Source organism: Seriola dumerili, unplaced genomic scaffold (genome assembly GCF_002260705.1).
Source record: "Seriola dumerili isolate Sdu_G_001 unplaced genomic scaffold, Sdu_1.0 BDQW01000202.1, whole genome shotgun sequence".
NCBI lineage: Eukaryota > Metazoa > Chordata > Actinopteri > Carangiformes > Carangidae > Seriola > Seriola dumerili.
Genome location: NW_019174457.1, coordinates 842,890 through 867,987, shown reverse-complemented (window position 1 = coordinate 867,987; position 25,098 = coordinate 842,890). Strand labels below are relative to the sequence as shown.

General features: G+C 40.6%; 1 protein-coding gene across 3 annotated transcripts in view; it reads right to left on the bottom strand.

Annotated features, from left to right (window-relative positions):
• trappc9 (trafficking protein particle complex 9) overlaps positions 1-25,098 on the bottom strand; it is a 203,777-nt gene that overhangs the window by 140,478 nt on the left and 38,201 nt on the right. For all 3 annotated transcript variants that reach the window (XM_022753974.1, XM_022753976.1, XM_022753975.1), the window contains 4 exons: positions 19,385-19,470; positions 12,912-13,038; positions 12,683-12,815; positions 9,400-9,563 (listed from right to left, as the gene is read on the bottom strand). In XM_022753974.1, coding sequence (XP_022609695.1) covers positions 9,400-9,563; positions 12,683-12,815; positions 12,912-13,038; positions 19,385-19,470 — 510 coding nt within the window. The remainder of the gene's footprint in view (positions 1-9,399; positions 9,564-12,682; positions 12,816-12,911; positions 13,039-19,384; positions 19,471-25,098) is intronic.

Here is a 25,098-nt window from a genome sequence, read left to right as displayed (position 1 = left end):
CACTGAGGCTAGGTTTTTAAGATCTGAATCCTCTGAGTCACCCACTTTTCTTTCTCCCTTCGCAATGCACCTGCAGGAAATGGAAGTATAACAGGCACCAATCAGAACAAATCAGAGGAACTGAATGAAGTTCTGTCGAAAAAGTCGAAAAATAGCCATGAAGGTAGCCATGAATTAGCATAAAGCTCTGTTTATTACACCTAGCTAAAACTATTGAAGTCTAATACAACAGCGCTGTAATAAATTCTACCTTCTTGAAGATTGAAATGTTCCGTTTGTTGCTTGTTGATCTGTACTGCATTGCACTAACTAACTACGTGTTTCTAATGTTTTATATTTCAGCGAGGTTAAACTAAATCACAGAAGCACATTCTCTCTATATTCTGTTGACACCTCTGGAAAAAGCCAGTAAGTGGACTACGAGTTTAGAGGTTTCTGTCACACCGTGACTGATACTTTCCCACTTTTCCGAAGCAATATCCACAATCATTGCACTTCACTACACGGGGTTCTGCACAGCCTGTAATGGCAAAGTGGCACAGTCTGAAAGAAGAAGCTCTTCTACTCATGTAGGACAAAATTACGGCACTTTTATGATTCAACTTTTAGAAAAGAAGATCAGAGGCACTACACACAGCAATGGAGATGCATTCGACGAAATCCGGCAAAGATAAGGACAAATTTTTAAACCTAACTCGGTCACAAGAAGAAATACACTCAGGATCTGTCTGACACAGCTCAGGAAACTGCACTGATTGATTAATTTCATGTGCTGCAATGTCGGGAAGGAAGACTAAGAGTCTACAGCCTCGCTGGCAAACTCTACTTGCGTTAAGCTAAATGTTAGTGAGAGAGTGAAGTCCACCAAATTCCTGGAGGTTCACAAAGATGAATTCTTAAACTTTAAGAAGTTGAGGTATTTTCTACAACTTAAAGCATCTCAAACCTTGTATCAGTCCTTATTTGAGCCTCATGTAAATTACTGTAATATTATACGGTGTAATATTTTTCCTAGTTATCTTGAGAAACTACAGATTCTACAGAAAAAAGTTGTACGGGTAAAATCATGGACCCGCTGACCCTCTTTCCCAATGTTGAAGCTTACTGAATGTAATATCTTTCACAATGCTTGTATTACGTATAATGTTGTATTTAAGATAAACGACAGACACTGGGATCTTATTCCAATTCACCTTCCCTCACATACATACAAGACCAGAGAAAAGCTTCTTAAAGAGTAAGAGACGTAAACTTAAAAGACAGAATTTTAGTGGCAGTCGCGACTCAAATATGTTTAAACTTGTTTAAAAGACTGAGCTCTTCAGAACTGGTTTTAACATTAACATTTGGACTGATGGCATAGATGTTTTCGGACAGTTTAGTTATTACTTTTTAGGGTTTTTAGGTATTTTTTGTGGCGGAAATTTACAATTAATTTACAAGCTTCAGAAGCGTATTGGGGATTCCCATTTTCACCCATTTGCTGTTATTATATTTGTATTGATTTGAGTGTATTTTATGCTGATTTATGTAAAATAAATGAAATGAAAAATTTCAATGCTTATGAAATACCACTTAGCATGTTGGTCTAGCATGGTAGCATGCTAATATTTGCTATCGTCACAAGAAGAAACATCTGGGATCTCCGAGATTATTACAGTTTATCCTGAGGGAACATGAATGTCTGTAACATGTTTGTACCAATCCACCAAGATATTTCACTGGATAGGTGAGTTTGACAGTGACGTTGCCCTGCAGGTGGCGCTAGATTAAAAAAATAAAATAAAACAAAGGATCCTAAAGTCAGTATGATTCATCCTCTGGGGTTCAAGAAAACCTGCAAACAATCTCATGACATTCTACCCAACATTTCTCAAGATATTTCAGCCTGAAATAAATGTCGGACTGACTGACGCCGCCATCCCTGGAGCCACTCTGCTACCACAGTCAAAAAAAAAAAAAGAGTTGGGAGAAGTTCAGACAAGTGGCTGCATCAGTCACAAACCAGCTGGAATATGTGAAGAAAAGCCTGACACACACGCAGAGGAAGGACAAGCAACGCTGCCGTTTAAACACAAGGCTGGAAGTTTGATAAATCACCAGCTAGACACAGCTTGTTTTACACCACAGTCTGAAGTCAGTTTAAAGTTGGGAGATGATGTATTCATGCATTGCAGTGCTTACATAATAATAGAAGTTAATAATATCACTGGGGTTTGCCCTGCTCTACATATGCATTATAACAAAAACAAGCCAGAAAGATGACAGCGCTAATAAGGGGAATTGTTAGTTCACATTTTTGAGATACAAGGAAAGACTAAAAAAAAAAAAAGACTGATGTTCAAACTCAGGTCAACAGCATATGAGCATGTCTCTGTGTCTGTGTAAGTTAGCAAAAAAAAAAATAATGAGAGATTTCTGCTGTTAAAAACACAAATGCCTTTCTGCCAGACGTCCCTAGTGCTGCAGATAAACAGCCACCAAGAGGAAACTGGTGTTGTTGAATGAGAAAGACGGACTGCACACAAGCAGCTGACAGCCAGCTCCGCTCATGGCAACAAAATCACTGAAGCAACATTAATCCCTCTCTTTTCCTTTCCTTTTTTTTTTTTTTTTTTTATGGTTTGCACAGTCAAAGGTGTTTTGTCCTCAAGAGACATTTGATATGAAGCTGCATAAAAGTGTTTTAGAGGACAACTGAGCCGAGCTGATGTTTATATCCACAAAAGAGCAGTGAGGTAGCAGTGATGAACAAAAGGTCTGACGGCCGCTCATTCAAAGGCAACTTAGTTTATGTTTACTCTTACTTAGATGCGATATAATAGATTATTGCGTTAAGGGGTTTATTTTTTGTTATCTATAAAAGTTTCCTGTGAATAAATGTTTACTTTTTGAGAAACTGAGCTCCTATCTCATATGTCAAGATGGCTGTGCTGTGGCAGAAAGAGTAATGTTTTGTTTGTTTTGCCACAGATGTCCTCCTATTGTGACTCTTCATCTTTTATTCATTCGGTTCCCACAGAGAACGCAGAGAGGGCTTCAGAGAGGCCGTCTCAACCGGGGCCTGTCTAAAGCCACGACCAGGATACGACTAAGGAGGCACAGGCAGGTGATGACGGAGTAATATGGCGACCAAGAGACGGGTAAGTCCCGTCATCGTACAGCTTCTGTCCCTGCGGCGTTAATGATTTCCTTCTTACTGATCAGTACGGTGGCGAGAAGAAGAAAGCGAACCCTCTGGAAGATACAATAATGAACAAACACAATCTGCTTTAACTAACAACACGGAAGTAACTGCAATTGTTTTTGTCCACATTGAAAACATCAGTCAAACATTAACATCGCATGCGAACCCCTCAGCTAACAGCTAAACGAAAGCTAACTGGAGCCAGGAGTTATCAAACCCGGAGTCCATTCAACGATGTGAACCATGCGTCGCAAAAAAGACAATCTCAGACGACCTACGATCAAGAACTGTTGATTTGAATAAAGCTGGAAAGGGTTACAGCGTCGTCTCAAGGAGTTTAGATATTCATCAGTCCACAGCTGGACAAACTGTCAATGGACGGAGGTGATTTTAGTTGTGGCCCTGCTAAGATGACACTCAGATCAGACATTTTATGACCAATTCATGAAGAAAACCAACTAATTCCAGGGTTCACATTCTTTCTCTAGCCACTGTATGTATGACTGAGGCACCCAGAGGAAGGTACTATGTCTTTAGGGGAAGAAGTGAATGTATTATTCACAACGGCTGGAAGAAAACGAGACAGCGCTGAAACCTGAACGTGAAACTTGCCGCTGACTGACTCAACAGGGGTCAGGTGTGAACATCATGCGTACAGAAATTATGCATACGCTAGTCCTCACACATAAATTGGTATTTATAAAAGACAGAGTGTGCAGTGAGAATCTGCACACCTGATGCATACTCAATAAAGCTCAGTAAGTAGAAAATACTGTGTTCATAACAACAGAGCCGCTGAGGACCTCAAAGGCCACTTTCAGTGTGTCAAGGGAACTCGTGCGTACCTGACGAGGCTGCGATTTGTCAACGTCTGCTTTGCCGAGGTTTTGCTAACAAGGAAGTGGAATCACTTTTCTAAAATAAGAATAACTTTCTCAGATCTGCAGCAGCTGGTCAGCTCGTGGTGCCTAGAGTTATAAAACATTTAATTCATTCATTTGTAAATTTGCTCTCCAGTGGGTGAAGCATTAAGGTTGCAGTGGAACTGGTAAATAAAAGTTATCCTTGATGACTCCTAATATCTCGAGAAAATGAAAATGAAAAGAAAAGAGGATAATTGAAGTTAACTCTCTTCAAGCTGCCCGGATTTAGAGTCGAGATGTATTCATTCATCAAATATAAAACGTTTAAGTGGATGATTCCTCATCATTAATAGAATGAGGTGGTGAAACACCAGTAAAAATCTGATTGACCAGATTAAAAATACATATTCATTAAAATGTGGTACTTTCTTCAAGCGCTGATCTTATTTAAAACCACTTCAGTTGAAACCGCAGCAGTTTCAGAAAATTACGGCAACACAAGAGATGAAGTTTCACACGGAAAGGAACCGGATGATCAATTGCACTGCAATGCAATTAGCAGGTCACGTTGTATCACGCAGCCCACCAGGCTGTTCTCCCTCTGAGCAGATATGTGTGCTTAGGCTAAACTATCACTTTCTGACACCTGAGAGTGTTCACAAAGACTCCATCAATTAACACCGGGACAGAGTTAGATCGTGTTATTCAACGATGAAAACTTAGGACACCCTTTTACACCAATTGCAAACCTTTTGCAAAGTCTAACAGAGGCAGGAGACACACAAGCTGCAGTGTGGCTGCAGTGCAGAAAGAAGTACTCTCCAATATGTGCTAATTATCAGCCTACAGAACAAACTGGGAACAATACTCTGCAAATACAGCTATCCAGGGGTCACTGTTGTTAGTATAAAACACGCTGAGGCTCTGCTATGAACACCGCTTCCATAATGTGTTGAACAAGGGGACGGTACAAATACGATCAACATGTTGATTTAAGGATATTGGCTACAACAGATCTGGTGGGAACATAGTATTAATAGAGCAGCTCTGTGTCACATCTGGATCCTGAAACTGACTGGATGCAATGACTCTGAAAGACAAGTTGATAAAAGGTTTATACTTTACCCTCCCTCCTCCTTCTCTTCCCAATGCAAAATCTTTCCATACACACACACACACACACACACACACACACACACACACCCTCAGGTTCTGGTGTCTTGCTGTTGAGGTGGTACAGAGTGGACTGTTTACAGGCCTCTTGAGTAGCATTCAAACGTTATTTCCAAAATAATGTTGACTGTCAATTAATCAAAAGGTTGCTGGTTCGATTCCCAAGCTGGACCTCAAACTGCCACCACCGTATCACTGGTGTGTGTGTCGGACAGAAACACGCTGTATAAGTGCAGTCCATTTACCATTAAATAGAAGAAACAGGGGTCTTTGGGGGAATATCAGAATACATACTCCTTTTACTCTGAGCTGCCGGAGGGGCGTGTCAGTGTCTGGGTTTGATTGACAGCAGCTGGCAGGGGAACAGAGACACAGTAAACAAACTTGCGCTGTAGCTTGCAAGCCATGGGCAGACAGTGTGTTGTTCGCAGTGGTATTGAAGTGTAAGGAGCACAGCGATGTTTAAATGGGCCAAAGTGACATTTTGCGTCGTGTGGGTTACACAGCAGATATGTACTGTATGCTGCAGCAGACAAGAGTTTCAATTAGACTGTGTAGTCTCACATCTATTTACGTCGTCTCTTTTATTAAAACGATAAACGAAAATGGCACCTCACAACCACAGATCTATACTCTTGTAATCTCTAATATGGGACATGTTGTTTCTTTATTTTAAAAACTATTTTCTTAAATCATGACACTGTCTGCCGTGGAACATCTGGGCTCGCTCCAATCATTGCTGAGGGAGGATCGTTTCCATCCATCTGTGCAAACAAGCACAAATCTCAAGAAACAATAGCCGCTAATAACCGAGGTAACACTGCTCATACATGCGACATTAACAAAAAAGATGTAGAATGGAGATGAGATGGGTGGATACGATGTGGAAATGTGATATATTTCCAGTTATTCCCAGAGATCAAAAGAAGGAAAAGTTTAACTAAGACAATTGAAACAACTGCAGAAACTGTGATTTGAAACAGCAATTTCAACGCTGAAATGAACGTGTTTCTAATGTCCATACTTTATAATAATCACTGCCTAATCCTAATGACGAAGCTAAATGGACCCAGAGTGGTTTATATTTGTGTTAAAGTTGTTTTTGTGATCCAAAAAAGCCAAAACACTCCTGACTGCAAAGGTAGAGATAGCTAGAGGACTGATAACAACATTATCGTAGCTTCCAGACCCGGCTGCTAAGTTTCTTCAAGGACAACAACAAAGACAAGTTAAAAAATAAAGAAACACTATTTTGATGTCCAATATGCTAAACTGTTAACAACAGTCATTTTCAGTTTGTGCATGTACTAATAAAGTTACAACATAAGGACAGGGCTGGTAATTATTCAATATTAATAAAAGACATTAGAATAAAGATGATATTAACCATCACCACCCTTGTCTTTTTAATCCCAGTGATTAGTTATTAAAGGTTCTAATCTAATACATTTTTGGTCAAATTCAGTGAATATCTCTTCATGGTCCGCTACAACAACAACAGGTCAAGGTACTGAAACCCTATTAGTGAAAAGTTATATAAGTTGGTTTGTTGATATTAGCTCTGAAATGCATAGTTATGATGTAACATCATGAAACAAACAGAAATGCCATATTTATGGAAAGCTTTTAGTTATGTCATCTCGTCGCACCCTCCTCTTCTGCAAAAGGTTTAATGGCATCAGCTTCAACTTCAATGCATCCAACTACCAGTCAGTTCTCTGGAAAAGTGGTTAAAATCTGCACTACATATGAATGGATACTTGACTATTGATGATGATTAAATCACAAAACGTGTCATCAATAAAGAGACAAAGAAGAGCTTTTTTGGGTGGATGGTCTTTTTGGCCGTTTTCCACTTTTTCAAGAGTTTATTTAATTCATTTTAATCTTTCCCTTCACTATCGCCTTGTAGCCATTATGAGCCGTGAGAAGCAAAAGCTTTGGGCAAAATTGGGGGGAAAAAAATTGTGGTTTTGTTCATTTATTCCAGTTTTTTTTTTTTTAACATTAATTACAGTTCTGTATTAACATTTTATCCACATTTATGAAATCACTGAACCTCTGAGTTGGACCATTTAATACAGTTTTTTTTCTTTCTCTTTTTAATTTTTCACCAAAAATGAGTCTGTTTGAATTCCCTCCACACTTGCTTGTGTTTGTATTGATTAAATAAAGTATATGATTTAAGTTTAGTTAGAGTAAATGGTTCAAGTTCAATCATTCAGTTTAAAGTGTTTGTTGAAAGAGTGAAAGTACAGATGGTGTTTTTCTAATTCCGGTCCAGAGAAGTCGGTTTTCTTTCGTTGTTCATCCAAGATTCAAAAAACAAATTTGCAGCCTAAATCATTTCCAACAACCACAACAACCTCCATTTCAAAGAGACCTCTTGTTAACTAGAGAGACTACATTTCACCCTGGAGTCTGGCCAGCAGGAAGCAGGGAGGCTCTAAGAGGTTCGCTGGATGAGTGTCTTCAAACCCTACACTAGTTTTAATTAGACTCCTGTACTATTTACCATTGACAGGCCAAGTCTTATTCACCTTAGAGCAAGAGCTGGACTGGGTTTCTGTACGGAAATGCACAGTAATTCTGTCACTGTGCCATAAAATCTACATCAGGGCTGGTCACCAAAGGCGCCCCCTCCCCCCGCCGTCATCTCTGCACGGTGTAGAGTCCTTGACATGTTTGTGAGAGGAAAGCATGAAAAGTGACAGTGACAGAAGCTGCCTGGTACGACAAGATCTATGAGCATTAACCCCTGGACAGAGGATGCGTTATTGTGGTCTGTCTTCAATTAAACACAGAACCCAGAGGCCACTTTGGAAATGTCAGATCAATTCCACATATACTGCTGCTCCTCCTCTGCTCATCACTGTGTGATTGAACTTCTGCAGAGAGAGCAGCTGTGGGAAGTGATTAACAAAAGCAGATTTTTTTCTAAACAGAGGATATTTGGTACTATTTTGTCAGTATGGTGAGGTATGCAGTGAGTATGTTAGGTATGTTTTGAGAATACCAGGTCAACAACCTTTGCTAAAGGAGTCATTTACAGGCTTCACAAAGACAGGGGACAAAAGGATGAAGCAGAGGTACCTGAATAAAATCAATGTGAAGTACAATTTTATAGCCAAACAACAGTGTTAGCATTAACAACTGTTTACTTAAGAGCCCTGCCAAGAGTTTCAGCCACTGTTGCATTTACAAGACAAGAGGTTGAAATACGCCCTCTGAGCAGCGCTACTTTCTTCAGGGCAGACTGGACACTACAGTGAATCTGTATCTCAAAAAAGTGATGAGACAGTCCGACCGGGTCAGAGCTAGCTGGTTAGCATGCTGACGTCACTAGAAGAAAAAAGTGATAGAAACAGAGGCAAAATGAGAGGTCGTCTTTCCACTGCTGGAGACAGCTCTTGGCGAGTAAAGGAACCAAGAACATTTATTCTAGACTGGTAAGTAAACAGCTGTTAATGCTAACCTGGGCTATGTACCGATAGCAAAACTTAGACATAGCTCCTTTCCTGTCAAAAATGTGTATTGGACAATATCTTTCATCTTAACTATTGGTATCAATATCATATATGACTGACGTGTGCCATCTACAGGATAGGAAAGGTATAGCTTCTACATTTCTGACACTTGTGCCACCATCATAAACTTTGTGTGCACTGTATCCAAACATATGGCTGGCTTTTTCTTTTCTTTTTTTTCACACAGACAGTGAGACAAAGACAAAAAAAAAAAAAAAGCAAGAGGCAGAGACACAGTGAGGGTGAGGGGGACTGCAGAGATCTGAGGGCCTGAGCAGGTGTTGTACAAAGAGATGGAACACAGAGTGAAAAGCCACGGGGGCATGAAAGATGTACAACCAAAGACAATGGGTAGTGACCTCTGAGGCACTGCGGATATGTTGACTGCAAGACACTGAGGCACAAACTCTGTTAGCGATGACGCACATCAAAGCCTGTCCTGACTAAAATAGCCCTGGTAAAGCGTAGTGCACAAGTGCTTCCTTGTTTGTTATGTTTATGTTTATTTATTCACCCACATACTGTAAGGTCTTTCCCCTCTGACACTAACTTCCTGTTTCTTTAGCCCGGAAATGAAAACTATTTAGAACATTAACAAGTAGAATTAAAACGACATTGGTGTAGTGATGCTGGTAGTCGGGGGCTGAACCTTTGGTGCTGACGATCTTCGAGGTGAGTTCCAGAGTCTCGATGTCCTCGGAGCCGATGTTCTCCAGGGTGATGGTCAGCTGCTGGGTCTCGCCGTTGAAAAGCTGGACGGACACAGTGCTGGACAGTTCTTCTTTGGACATGGGCTGAGGCGTGTGCGCCGACCTGTTTGGGTTTGTAGAGTAGGAAGAGGTTTTCAGTGATAAAAGAAAGCAGATTTTATTATTTATTTTATTTTTCAATAATTCAGAAGTTATCAAACCCAAACGTTTGATGTAGTTTGCATTACACTTTTATCATCATTTGAAGAACAATTTTTCAGGCATTTATCAACCAGAGATGTGTGAAAACATATGTTTCAAATGCCCACCCTCACATTTTGATGAAGATGATAAATGTTTTTTTGGAATCTCTGCATTCATTGGGTGAATGTTTCACTCATAATGACACCTAATCCCGAAGAGACTAAAGAATTGACAGCAGCATCCCTGGCACAATGAATGTAATAGTCATTCATAGGGTCCATTTGTAAGTTTTCTTTACCGGTCATCGTTGCATTTACGAGACAAAAGGTTATAATACGTCCTCTGAGCAGCGCCACGTCTTACAGGGCAGATTGGAGGCTACAGTGACTTGCTATGGCTGGTTAGCATGCTAACTTCAATAGGAGAAAAGATGTGATGGAGACAAGAGCTAACATTGGCGTTGCTTTCCACCTCCAGCGACAGCTCTTGGTGAGTAAAGGAATGAAGCTTAATGCTGGACTCGCAGCGTTTCTTCTAGACTGGCAAGTAGCTGTTAATGCTAACGTTAGCCACGTGGCAATAGCAAAACTTACAAATAGCTCCTTTAAAAAGTAAATCAACACTGAATCACATTTAGCAATAAACTGCTCATCAGCTGTTGAGAGTTTCAACTGGATGTCTTGTTGTGTGTCTGGCCACGCCTCGGTCAGTGACATCATAACAAAGTATTGTCATCAGCTGTCAAAATCGAAAGAGCTGCAGCTGCTGCTCACAGAGTTTTAAAGAGCCGCTGCCATCTGTTTTTTACAAAGTGATGCAAATACTGGTGCAGAAGAGAATAATGTCCAAGATTATGAAAGATCAATGTGGGGGCTCTCCACAACTTCATCGTACCTCATTATATATGCACATGTATAACTTTAAAATGCAACAAACACTATGCCTGAGGGGAGAATTAAAATGCCAGTCACCAACTGCCTATACTTTTTTGTCTGAGCTCGACAGCGGGTCAACACAAAACTCTTATAACTCTTTGAGATGTTACTGACATTTATGTATGTTTGGTGAATGTATTTCTGAAAGTTATGATAGAAGAAAGATGGGAAACTTCTGGGCAGAAGATATTTCTCTCCTTTAGACCCTGACAGTAAAACAGTTTTATAAAACATGGCAAAAAGGCACAGCTCTATGTTCTGATGCTTTAAAAAGGTTGTAAATAATTGAAGCTAATGTGTAACACTGGTGTTAGTAATGTGAAGAAGAGATGCTGTCAGTACTATAGTGTTATCCTGGAGGCAAGAAGATATCTAAGCAGTCAGTGAGGCACCTGTTAGACTGAAGTCAAAGCAGAAGGTCTACTACCTGTGGACCCAAGGAGAGCACCCAAGAGACCGCGTATTACATTTTCATTGTGTTTGCTTCGTATGTCTGCTGCAGTGCTCGTTCAGCGCTAGGAGAATAAAAAGATTTTTCACATCAAAAGCTGCTGAAGTGCTGTACTTACAGGTATGACCTAAACAATGGATTTTGCAGCAGGTCCACTGTCAAAATGATTTACAGCACTCCAACAGGGTACTCTACCTGTTATTTTCTGCTAGTAATATCCAGTAGTGATAACCCATGATTTCTCCTCTCGTGTTTCCTATTTTTAAAATTTCATTTCACTTCACAGGGTGTACGAGGAAACAAATTCACCTGCTGCTCTGATGTTTAACTTGTCGTTTCTGACAGAGGAAGAAATGCTCCATTAATATTATTATTATATTGTTATTAGTTATGCATCCAAGACTTGTGTGTGACCTCTGTGTTCTTTGTTTTTGTGTTTGAGTTAAATGTGCAATACTTAAGTTGTTAAACATCAATGAATTTTTATATAACTCACCCGTTTAAATTTTTATTAAGGTTTAAAGTTATAGATAATTGAGGGCGTGGCCACTTTGAGTGACAGGTGGGAGAGCGTATGCTTGCCACAAACCAGCATGTGCTGAAGTTTAGCCGGGATTAAGGTGGAGTCAGGCACTGCCAAGATGGCGACGGTCTAGCAGCTCACTCTGAGCTTCAAAACCACTCCTCAGAAACATAGTCTATAGTGACACTGCTACTTTGTATAGAATGCTGCTCGGTATTAAGGGATGAATTAGTTTTTATTCTCAATATAAAACTACAATAGTGTTACTATAGAATAACTATAGCTTGTATTAGCTGTAACTTTTATCCCACTCCACCTTAAAGCTTCTCATCTTAATCAGAGAGATACTCAACAATGAGTCAGTGAGTAAACATTTCATAACCTGACCTTGTTACCTTCTGTAACTTGTCAGGAAATGGAGTATTAAAGTACGGTGCAGTGTGTGAGTAGAAGGACGATGACACATTTTTCATTGTTTTGGCTCTACACTCCAGCACAATGACTGTGAGGTTAAAGTGCTGACTTTCAGCTTTAAGGGTGTTTGAGGATGTTCACATCAATCGTGGATGAGCAGAGGAGGACTCGTTGCCCTTTTAATATTTTTATGGCCGAACAGCAACGCTCTTGTCTGTACAGTGAGTCACCTGACCTCAGTTAACTCAGCGTGCGTTGTCACTTACTGAAGCCAAACATGCAAACCACATATCATATATGACATATTTATTGAAGTTGAACTAAATGTGTTCTGTGAAATTGCAGGGCGTGAGTAAAAAGGGTTATAATCCCCACAGTTAGTTTTTATCTTGTGTGGACGTAAATGCCCTCAAATGAATGTGTCGGTACTTTAATCTTATGATGATTGTCTCGATTCAATATCTTTAAGTAAAGAGAAATCTGTCCTCCGGCCTTTGGATTGCAGTGTAAACTTGTTAAATGATCTGCTTCACTAGTTCGTCAAATTGTGTTCATCCCAGATGTTGCGAAACATCTGTTATCTTACGACCTGTAGCGCAGTCCAGCCAGTGAGAGAAAATGCCTCCATGTTTTGTTTCACCCACAACAGTCATGAAAAAAGAAAAACAGCAGATGTTAGATGTCACTACATCATACAAGAGCAGAGAGTTTCTGACCGTGGTAGAGATGTGCTGAGCTGGAGGCGAGGCAGGGAGGGAATGACCTCCACCAAACAGCCACCAGTCTTCACACTAGGCAGGCCCTCCAGCAGGCAATCACTGGTCACGCCGAACACCGACGTGTGGTAACCTGGGTTCGGGGATGATATGACGGAGTACGTGAGACGAGCCTAATGTTAGGGATCGAGGCACGGCTCAATTATTATGTGTTTTCAGCTGGACTCACCGTTGACAGTGATGTTTCCGGCCGTGCGCGGGGCGCCAACCAGAGTGACGGGGTACAGGCCGGACTCCGCGGGCAGGGACAGCGCAGCAGGCAGAGATTCAAACTCCACTCCAGAGGTCAGCAAACCCTGAATGCAACAGAAAACATGACGATGACAAACATACGACGAAGTTTCACCAAACCATAAAGGAGGGACAAGTATGATGTAGTACACACAAACTTATATCCACATGCTTTTGTGTTGGCACGAGCATTAAAGAAGTTTGTTTTCCACTTATTAGTAGTACTATATTAGTAGTGTGTAGTGAACACTTTGACCTTTCACCACCAAATTCTAATGATTTCATGCTGGAGTCCAGGTGAACGTTTGTGCCCTCAAGGTGTTAGTGAGATGCGTTCACGAGAGAATGGGACGAACGGATCCCTGACGCCGGCACAGAGACTTAAAGAAAACTTCGACTTTCTGTGTGGAAGAACTCTTCCATCAGACACAACACTTTAGTGGGGGATGTAACAGCAGTCAGGGGAACCCACTGAGAAAACAGTGGCAATGTGCTGTAGAGAGATCAGACTTTTTAACAAGCCAGAAAACTGGAAACAATACTGTGTCAAAACAACTGACCACGAAACTTAAACAAAAAAAAAAAAAAAAAATCAAATCTCAGAGCCGGTATTTTTGAAACTCTGTGCGCTCCATGACTATGTGGCCACCACTGGAAAGGAAGTGATGTGCAGCTGTCTGATCCCCCAGGACCAGTTTTGTGTGAAGTATCTCCGTTTCCAACTGTTTGATGTGCTCCATCATCTTAATCCGCCCATGATGTCCCGAAGATTAAACCTCTGTCAGCATGGGATGGCCATTTCCTCGGAAGAAAACTGTTCTCCATGGGAAATGGCCACTTGAGCCATGTATTGCCTGAGAAGTGATTGAATACAAGTCCTGCAGATCACAACACAGAAAGGCCGTGGATCAGACGGCTTTCAAACTCAGCAGTCCACATTCACACTGGGCACGGCAGAGACCAGAACATCCCCATGCCAAGGTTTTTCATCCATCAAGAAAATCTTGCACTGGCCCTTCCAAAGGGTAGTTGTGAGCCCTTTAATTAAAGCTGATGTAGTGACTTTAAATCAACTCAGAAAGACCTGTAATATAATATACATAAGAATTGCTCCGAGTGTGATTCTGGTTAATTACAGCTAGGGTTTGTGCAGTTTTAGACATCATTTTTATTGGTTATGGTAACACTGTGTTCACAGTTAGACTAAGGCCGTTTCTTGACCTGCCAGACTTCTTTTTAAGAGATGTCACCACAGATCTTAGTTATTGAATTGGTGCGACATTAGTACTGAGAGGAAGTAGAGCAGAAAGGACCTCATTCCTGATCCCAAAAACAACTGGGAACATCTGCAGGAGCAAATTTAAACAACAGTGAAACTAAGAAGAAAAATCTACCATAAAGACTGTCTAATCGTAGTAATGACGTCGCCATCTTTACTGTCCTAGTAAAGTTCTTCATGAAGTTGAATTATGTTTTTGACTACTACATTTCCAGACTCACTGTGACCTTGTTTAACAAATCCAATGCCGTTTCTCAGAAAAAAAAAAAAAAACAACTTCTAATAACACTCAGGCAGCGTTCAGACAGACTTTAGTCGTGTTTGAATAAAGACAGGCCTCATTTATTTGCAGGAGACCAGTCCGGCGACGCAGCGGGGAATGCCAATGCAGAGAGACCTCCGGCAAAACAACACAGGCTTGTCCCAGAAAAATAAGTTCAACTTGACTCAACCTTTGCCACAATGCAACCTCTTCCTGTAGGACGCTGCGTTGGTCATTCACAAACACGCCAGCACACACACCTGTTAGATTACTTTGTGAAGTGAACAGCGTATCTCTGCTGTTTACATGGTCAGAACACAGTCAGCACTGTAAAATGGCAACAGTGACAATGTCAGTTTTCTGATTTTTAGCAGCTGTGTTTAACATTTTCACTCTCTCAGTAGAGCGTGTTAGCATGCTAACAGACAGCTGAGGCACCAAAGTCTAGAGTTTATCCTCTAGTGACCTTTAATATATTGAGCAAAATTTAGACCAATCCATCAAATATTTCACTCAAACCTAAAAATGTCAACGTCATATTGCCGCTAGAGGAAAAGTCAGGGGATCACCAGAGTCAGTGGGAATCTTCCTCTTCAATCTAAACTGCAATTTCCCTCTATATTTTCTACAAATGTCAATATTAATTGCTGATATCTATAGATTTCTGTTAAAAAGGAGAACGCAATTTATCAACTTTTTTTGTACATGTCTGGAAATTGATGATTTCATGACTCTAGTGTGAAACTAGATACTTCAGCAGTCGGTAATGCATATACATGACTAAGAATAGTGTGGTTTCAGTGTGGGGCTGTTACAGGAAGTTTAAGTGGGGCTGTTACAGGCTGTTACAATGGGGCTATTATGGTTTGCTACAGTGAAGTTGTTACAGAATGTTACAGTGAAACTCTTACAGGCCGTTACAGTGGAGCTGTTACAGGCTGTTGCCATGGAGCTGTTGCCGGCTGTTGCCATGGAGCTGTTAGAGGCTGTTACAGTGTAGCAGTTTCAGGCTGTTTCAGTGGAGCTCTTACAAGCTGTTACATTGAGGCTGTTAAAGGTTGTTATGGTGAAGTTGTTACAGGCTGTTACAGGCTGTTACAGTGGAGCTGTTCAGGCTGTAGTGGGGCTGTTACAGGCTGTTACAGTGGAGCTCTTACAGGCTGGTACATTGGGGCTGTTAAAAGGTTGTTACAATGAAGTTGTTACAGTCTGTTATAGGCTGTTAGAGGCTGTTACACTGGAGCTGTTACAGGCTGTTGCAGTGGAGCTCTTACAGGCTGGTACATCACCTGCAGGATCTCAGTATTTATGATAAATAATAAATAATAAAAAAACTGAAATTAAAGCTGAAATATACAGTTGGCTGCAGTAACAAAAACAGGCCGGATCAGCTGAGCCTCATTTGCAGTCAGAACAGGCCTGTGTGTGCCTTTAAAGTTTTCGTTGAATGTGTAATCATGCCTCCTCAGAATAACTATATTTACATTCCAAGTACACAGCGCCTGGTTGCACGAGGCAGACTGAGGTGACGTAATGACTGCATCAATCCCTAACAGCAGACACTACCTCACTGGAGGGAAGGCTGCCGAAGAGCTGAGCCTCCGAGGTGCCACGGCTGTGATTTAAACTCTCCTTGCTTTCACTTCAGGACATTATACGCCTTTATTGGCTCGCAGAAGTATCACTGTTAACCTATTGGAAATAGTTCATTTGCATTCAACTTTGAAAAGGTTAATTAGCCCGTTTCATTAACAATAACGATTAGAGCATGTGGAAAGTGAATTGTATTGTTGTAGCTCGTGTGCATCGATTTCATAGTGCAACAAGTATGCAGTTAACCTTTTGTTTTGCTTTAACTAATGCTGTGATCATAGTAGAATTACCATTGCTGATTATAATTATTTCTTTGTTCTGGCACATAACTGCTCGTCTGATAGTAACAAAGTGTCATGCAGAGAAAAAAGTAGAAACATCAATTGAATTTGGCAAAAAAAAAACAAAATTCAATGATATATATCATTTTCAGTACAATAAGTAAATGAAAGACAAACCTAAAAGAATCATTTGCCATTTCACTTGTTTTTGCAGAGACAATGACAGTGACCCCTCTGAAAATAAAAAGGTGGGGGTTGTGGTAAAAAAGCACCACTTTAATAGAAAATCGATAAAAGCACAGAGAAAAGCTGGGTATTAGCGCTGAAGTCGTGTGGTGACTGAGAAGCAGCGCCTGTCTTGCCAAACTGCAGGGTCACCTTGGTGACGGAAGACGGTAAAGTGACCTTGTGTGCGTGTGTTTGTGTTTCACGGTGTGCCGCCGAGAGCTGGTTTATATACCGGCGGATATATGGTCACTTTGTCTGGGGTGAAGAGGAGCTCTTGGCAGCTTGCGTCACCCTGTCTGTCTCTACCTGCATGACTCTACAACACCACCTGAGGTTCGCAGCTGCTGTGGAGCTGTTAAAGGCCTCAGCCTCCATCTGTGACCTGATCAATTCACCTGTAGGTGGGGGAGGAATTAATGACATCCTTATCACTATTTGACCTCTGTTTGATTGTATCACCTCACGGCGACTTTGCAAACTGGCAGCTCCAGATATTCCTCTCTGAACTCCAATACCCGGAACATTAAGGCTGCAAAAATGGAGTGGAGACGGTTCCCCACTCGTTCCGATTCAAATTAAACCACCTCAAAAGTTCTTGAGGCTTCAAAATGTTTGGGCATGATTATTAGGCCAGTGTTATACTTTACTAATGCACAAGCACACAAGGCTCCACTAAGGTCTGTGTGACATAAATTTTGCCAAATTCATCTTTTAAAAACAATACGAAAAATTCAAGGAAGAAAATTTCCCAGCCAGCTCACTGCACACCGCGTATATTGATGTTGGCTCTTTAATGTTTCTTTATTTTTATTGGAACCAATGGCTCAAATGATGCTAATAGAAAATGTTATTTCAGAGTTTTTGTGATGTGCAAAAACAGTTTACACTTGCTTCTTTTGTAATGGCTGCATGGGGAAACGGGGTACGTGACTAAACTTCACACAACAGTTTATCCAAGTCTGTATCAAAGTGACCGGAGTAGCAAGAACACCTAATGTCCGGATTCAGAGACATTATTTCCTACTTTTTGTTAGAAAAGATTTGTGTTTTGTTTTTTAAGTTCTGAATCATTATCATCGTTTTTTCACAAGGACGAAACAGACACTTTTCTCTATTGCAGCCAAACTTTGTGATCTAGTGAGATGACACAAATTTAGCTCACCGGAGCTTTAACTCATAAACAACTGGCTGCTGATTACTCCTTCGGTTTAAACACTGTCCAGATGTTCCAAACTCGGTTGTCGCCCGCGTTTCCTGCGTCTGTAACAGCATGTGCCATTATCAGACGAGGCAGAACGGCTAAATCAACCAGCGAGACCTGTCCAAGTCTATTTGGCATCAGCTCTGAGACAGCCACCGCAGTTAAGAGGCCACTGTCTTCATTTACACTCTGCCACAAAACTTTCACGGCAATTTGTTCTCGACTTTCCAAATAATTAAAGGCAACATCACTTTTGACGGGTAGTACATTGCGTGCGACGCCGTGTGCGCCGCAGCTATCTAACAGCTGAAAGTAGGCCTCTCTCTCTGCCCGCCTTTTATTGAGCCTGATGACTGCTTTGCATTTCAAGGCTGTCCCACATCGCTGCATTCATAAACAGACACAGCCGTGAGCAGGAAGAAAAGCAATTTAATTGGTAATCTTTTGCACCCTTGAACCTGATAAAGTGGCTCAACCGGTGTGTGTGTGTGTGTGTGTGTGTGTGTGTATATATGTTTGGAAAGGAGTGGTAAGGGACAAAGTACATAAATTAGAAATAGATGTTGCAGCAGTCACCAAGCAACTATTAAGCTATACAATTAAATTGGACTCCCTGATGTCTGATGGCTCTTTTCAAACTTTATTTTGCACAGAAAAGGGAAGCGAACTGCGTCACATTCACCTCAGTATAGAGACCTATCTGGTCTGACAGGATGGTGTGTGAAACCATAAAAGTAATGGCATCTAGTGAAGCTCTCTTACTGTGAGGAGCAAGAAGAGTTTGTTCTCACATCTCATACGATCATTACAGTATTAAGCTGTCAAGAAAAAAAAAAAAGCTTTTAAGGGATCAAGGATGACTACAACACAGTGCCACTTCACCTGGTGTGATTCTTAGGTGGGTGCAGAGGGGACGGTTTGTACTGCAGCAGCGTCCTGTTCTCACAAAGCTGAATGAATCAGAAATTCTGATCCATCACATATTTAAACTGCTGATTCAACTTTAAAGGTCTCATTTTGAATAAAGGTTTCCATGTCTCCTTTGATCATTAAGCAGGTCTAGGTTCTATATTAATACTGTGAAAGTATCAAAGCCTCAGTCCACAGAGAAATGCACACAGCCTGTATTCAGAAACTGAGCCTTAAAACCAGCTGTCAGGACTTCTGTAACTTTGTGATGTCACAACAAAGCAGTCACCAAGCCACGCCCACCTGGACCCACCATCCAACCTTGCAAGATTTGTCTTCTGCGAGTGTTTTACCTGAAATCTGCTATATTCTTATTGAATCACTCAGAAAACTATGAGCCAATCAGAAGACAGGCTCAGATAATCCTCTCTTCTGATTGGCTCACCGACCTGTTGTTGCTACAGCTCCAGAGAGAAGCCTGAGAGAGAAGATGTAAAACTACACTGAGATTGTTTTTGCTTCTTAAGAAACAAAACACAAATATATCTTCTTATGGATCAACACTTCAAATAATAGACCAGAAAAGTCTAAAACATGGCACCTTTAAAGTCTGTTATCACAGTATATTTGAAGTTCAGGTGTAATACATTTTACCTACCATGTTCTCCACTCGAAGTTCGTAAGGCATGGGGTTGTAGACCATGAGCTGCACTTCACAAACATCCCCTTGAACCCACTGGAAGTCTGGGGAAAAAAGAAAAAGACATGAATACATTAGAATAAGATGTATGAGATATTAAAACCCATTTGCAATTAATGAGCTGAGGGAAATACACCATTAGTCTACACTGCTATTAAAGAGCAAAAGCATCAGTCAGTGATAGATGATGTAAATAGAAAAATAAATAAAATCTTTCTGATTAATTTTTAATAAATTTAGAACCAAAGTGAATAATCACTGAATAAAACAATCCAGTTTATGTCACGCTTTCGTTAAACAGCATCCAGCTCTTTTAAAGAAACAGCTCATCTTGGGGAAAACAGCTTACTTGACAAGAGTCAGGAAAGAGTCAATATAAAGCTACACTCAGCAACTAACTTAGTTTAGCTTAGCTACAGCTAGTCGGACTCTGTTAGATAACAAAATCCACCTGCTGGGACCTTTTAAATCTCAGTAATTAACATGTTATATGTTCTTGTTCAATTTGTAAAAGAATATTTGTATGTGTTAAAGTGTGGTGGTTTTTAAAAAGGAGGCTATGTGCCAAACCATCTTTAACATTTCTGGTACAGATGTGTTCCTTCTGGGACCAATTGAAATGCAAAACATTTAAACTCAGTCAGTAAGATTTTGCTACTCTGGAGAATTCCCATTATTTCATCTTTCATTGAAACAGCATTTATGTTACAGAGTAATCTCCTGGGAATGTGCACTTGAATGCGTTTGATTGGCCGACACAGTTTATTGCAAGATTACGTCGTATTACAGTCAACTTTTTGCAGAGATGCAGCGTTTTTTGTTTGTTTGTTTTTTTTGGCTGGAGTGTTCGATGTCGGCACCCCCACTGTTTCAATGGAGCAGCTTCATTCAGATCAATGCTAAAGCTAATTCCCTTGTGCCTGAATGAGAGCAAAATGCTACAAACTGCTGCTGCAAAGAGTGGAGGCAGCATCTTAATGCCCACGGTTTGGAATGAGATGTTCAACAATCATATTTAGGCGTGACGTTGAGGTGTACTCATAGTTTGGGCCATTTACACGTCATTCAAAAAAAAAAATGACGTTATTTTGAATTGATGCGGGAGCTGTTAAAGACGAGATAAGACCTCGAATGGGTCATTGTTAGCTCACAGAATGAAATTTATTGAGCTGCCAGCAGGAACAATGAGATCAAATTATGTTAGGACCTAATTAAATGGGCTCTGGAGAAATGTAAACTGTAAAAAGCTGGTTAGCGTTGCATTATGGGCGCTGTATTCAAGCAGATTTTTTCAAAACATTTAGGAAATATTAAGCGAAAAGCTGCAGCAGTCATTGATTCCTGAGAGAACAAAGTTGGATTTTAGCCTGGACTTACTCACAGCCTAGTCTTACTTTTAGAAAGAAAAAAAAAGATTCCAGCTCTGCACTGCAGTATCCATCATTCCTGAATGAGACGTTGAAAGGTTTTGTTAGATTGAGAAGCTACTTTAGTCCCACTGTAGCCATACCCATCTCCATTTTGAAATGTAACACATTCTAGTCCATTTAGAGGAGTCCTTTGCTCTAAATAGACTTGCAAAAGAGGGGCTGAAAATCCTAGCTCAGAACCTGGCAGGAAAAGGGATTTATGGATGGCAAACTGCAGCCATGCACCTTGGGAAATTAAGTCAGTCAAAAGAAAGATATCTATAATACGAATGTCTGGAAACCCCACACAACCTCAGGTCTGGCTCACAGGCATGCTCTGATAGCCAGCCAATTAAGTGTGAAATACACCTCAGAAAATAGAAAAACAAATTGGATTGCTGCCATCTTATTTGTGTTGCCACAGTACTAACTCCTCAAGTGGCCACTGAGATTCAGCACAGAGCTCCAAAGGCTTCAGCTTTTTTGGAAACCTCATTGTACAAAGCAATAATTAATGTTTTGAGTCACTGTATGGCTGCGTGGTCGGTTAAACACTGGGTGTGTTTGCGTTTCGCACTTTACAGGGCAAATTATTTTGTCAATCTGTCCCTCATGTCCTGTTACAGCGTCAACCTCTTATCTGACCAGAGACAGAACTCAAGACGTTTACTGATGTTACTGCATCCTGTAGAGAAATATTCTGCAAAACTATCAGCAGTCGTTCATACTGAATAATACATGCACACTGTGCCTGGGCATTGGAGCAGAAATCATGCATGTGAAATGAAGCAACCCCAGAGCAGGAGAACATAACCAAAGCTGTCATTAGAGCCTCGGATGGAGACACATTTCTGGAGGAAATTGTGTTAATGCTCTAAATGGGAGAATTTAAACAGCCCAAATGAAATATACACAACAAACCAAAAACGCTTCATCTGTTTGACAAGCGTGAGATGCCAACATGTTACAGAGCAGCAAGACATTGGTCGTGGAAGTGTATTCTTGGCCTTAGACATAGTAGTTTGGCAAAATAATCTTGACGCCGACCGGTGAGGAAGACTGAGATGCGATTAAAAATCATTATAAAAAGTACAACATGAACCCTGAGTCAAGATTATTTCATTTAAGTAGCGAGAGAGATCACCTAATGCGGGAACCAAGGAAGAATTACATATGATCCAGGACGTCCAGGTTGAGTGCTCAATTTATGGGTCAAGACCTACAGGACGCCAAAATGTTGCACGTTAGTTTACTATGAGACTGGATCTTATAACTCTGGAAAGTTACCACAGGTGAAGTTGCACTGATCCAGGTTTAAAGTTTTGCCCGACAACACCTCAGTCGGTTCATCGCGGTTCGACTGAAGTTAATGAGTAGGTTGTGTTTTTAAATGCAGCTCTACGTTCAAGCTGCCTCCAGTTTTTTGCCAATATGTTGCAAGAACTTAAAGTAGCCGACTGCTCTCTCCCTGACCTTCATGCTGACCATGGATGTATTATAAAAAATGGATACCAGGGACAGGATTTGAATTAACATTTCTTGCACATTAACCAAAAACATTTTCTCGCTTCCCGGTTTGCTTCCACGCTGCACAGCCCGCTGGACAGGCCCATTAGTTTTTCTCTCCTCGGCCCTGCCCCCGCTCGGCCTTGCTTAGCACATAAAATTTACATTGGGGTGACGTCGTGCGTGTAAAAATAGCTTTTTCCAGTGCTCTTGGGAAAGTTTTGCAAATGAACCATCATGGTTTAAAAATGTATAAAGCAGAGAGTAATAATTCCTGGTGTACCGTCAATAGTTGCACAGATGTCTCCGGTGGTCGGTGGGGAAAATGATTTTTGAGCCAGATGGGATTTTTTTTTTCATTGCAATACCACGACTGGCCACTGGGGTAAATTAGCAACAAGGCTCCCTATGATTGGCAACTTTGGGGCAATGGAAACATTCGTCTGCCGGTACTTCACACCCTGACAGGTATAAGAACATGTGGGAATAGATCACAAATGGAAATCCAGATCTCGTGCGACCCAGAGTGGTGGTCTCCGGAAGAAAGATCGAGATCATTACACTTGTTTACGCTCAGAATCACTGCCCTGCTCCACTGGTCTAAAACTGGGGCAAATGTACAAAGAAAAGCCCAGAATCCTACTCTGCTACCTCACTATGGATGTGAACACCCTAAAGCACCCTTAAAGCTGGAAGTCAGCACTTTAAACTCATGGTTATTGTTTTATTTCAGATCCATTGTGCTGGAGTATAGAGCCAAAACAATAGAAAATAAGTCAGTGCCCAAACACTTGCAGGCCGTACTATGTCTCAGTTTCCCCACTGAGGACTAGATGAAATAAAATTCACCTCCCTGTATGTCCATATACCACTGTAATAGATAGCCTATCACACGCATCAAAGTGAATGAATAGCTGCAGACTAGACAGTTCTTAAAACTCAGTCTCAGAGCAATTATAGGGAGAACAATCTCCCATTAGAGGACCCCTTGTTTTATGGCTGAACATCAATCTGATTCATAGCATGCGACTTAAAGAGCAAGAAAATACACATATATATTCCCAGTGTCCACACACCTCAAATTGCCAGAGCCTAGCACAGAATACTAAAGACTCCGGTTCCCCCGTCAGAAAAATGAATGAGTGGGAAGTGACGTTTACTCGAAGGCCGTAAAAGGTTTACAGCTGCGGCGCACATCAGAGCATAATGAAGTTCTCAAGAATATTCCTGTTGTGCACATTTCACTGGTGACAAACGAAGTCCAGAACTGTCTTTATACTGGCTGAAAACTCCAAACCGTCATCGGACATTAAAAAGCTGAGGTTATAGGAGTTAGGAATAAAAGTTTGTTGATCTTGATAAAGGTCTGACCTTAAATCCTGAGTAGAACAAATAACTATTGTTTAAAAGACCAATACTAAATGGCTTTTTTCTGTATATCCTGGCTACACCTGGTTACATGTAAAAATGTATGTTATTGTGCACAATTTACGTACTCGACTTTCAGCTGCGATGCTGCTCACTGCTGGAACCAGCTCCCAATGAATACCAAATCTTCCCAAACTGTTACTCTGCTTTAAAAAAGAAGCTAAAAACTGCTCTGTCCTCCATTGCCTACATTTATTCATTATTTTTATATTATTGTCTTATGAGGCTTTTTACCTCCATTTTTAATGCGTCTTTTATTTCTGTTGGGCACATTGAATTACCAGAAGCAGAATCAGAATCATTTGCTTTGGTGTAAATAAACATAGTAAGAAGAAAAAATATAAAAGAAAGTACTGCAGGTCATATAGATTAGATATAAACAGAAAAAAATGAGAATAGAATTTTTACAATAAGAATGTGAAGAAATATGATAAAATATAAATATAATTCAAATCTGTACAATGTGCAATATGAATGGGGAAGTCTGCAATGGTTACAGTATGAAAAACAAGAATATGTCAGGTGGGGGGGGCAGTCAGTGACAGTGGGGGTAATTAGGACAACTGCAGTTGGGAAATGTGTATGATTATGTTCCATACAAATAAATTTGCCTTGTCTACTTTGCCTATTAACGACACCCACACCAAGTGTTTTTCCTTATGCTACTAGTTAATAAAACAACAAAATAGACAATAATGGTTTAAGTAATATAATAACGTTTCCAAATAAACCATCCCTGAATTAAGAGAATCACATTTTTGTAGTTTTTGTTGCCACTGGACTCGGGCTGTAATGGTTTATTGAAATTACAACAGGCTCTGTTATAATCTTCTTCCTCAAGAAGACACAAATTCTTCAGCAACGTTTAAAGTCTAGACACATTTTATAAAAGTGTGGAGAAAGAAAAAGAAGAAGAAAACTGCAGTGAAAGTGGGACATTATTATTTCATACACCTCAAGTGACGTCGGTATTTGTCTCAAAACCAGCTCTCGACATCAGTTCTCGAGTAGTCACTATGTACATTTACATTAATTGCTGTATGACTTAAGACTGGGCATCGATTTCCAAACCACTACACTTTGATAAAATAAAATATACACTCTCACAAAAAAAGATGTAAACTGGTGCTTCAAAGACCCAGGGATGGATCTCAAAGGGCTTCAAAGGACTGAGAGATGAAGGGGGCCGTCAGGGCATGATGTCCCTGACTCAGCGTTGGCAACATGTTGCTGTTGATGTCTACAACCTGAGGACACACACACACACACACACACACACACACACACACACACACACACACACACACACACACACACACACACACACAC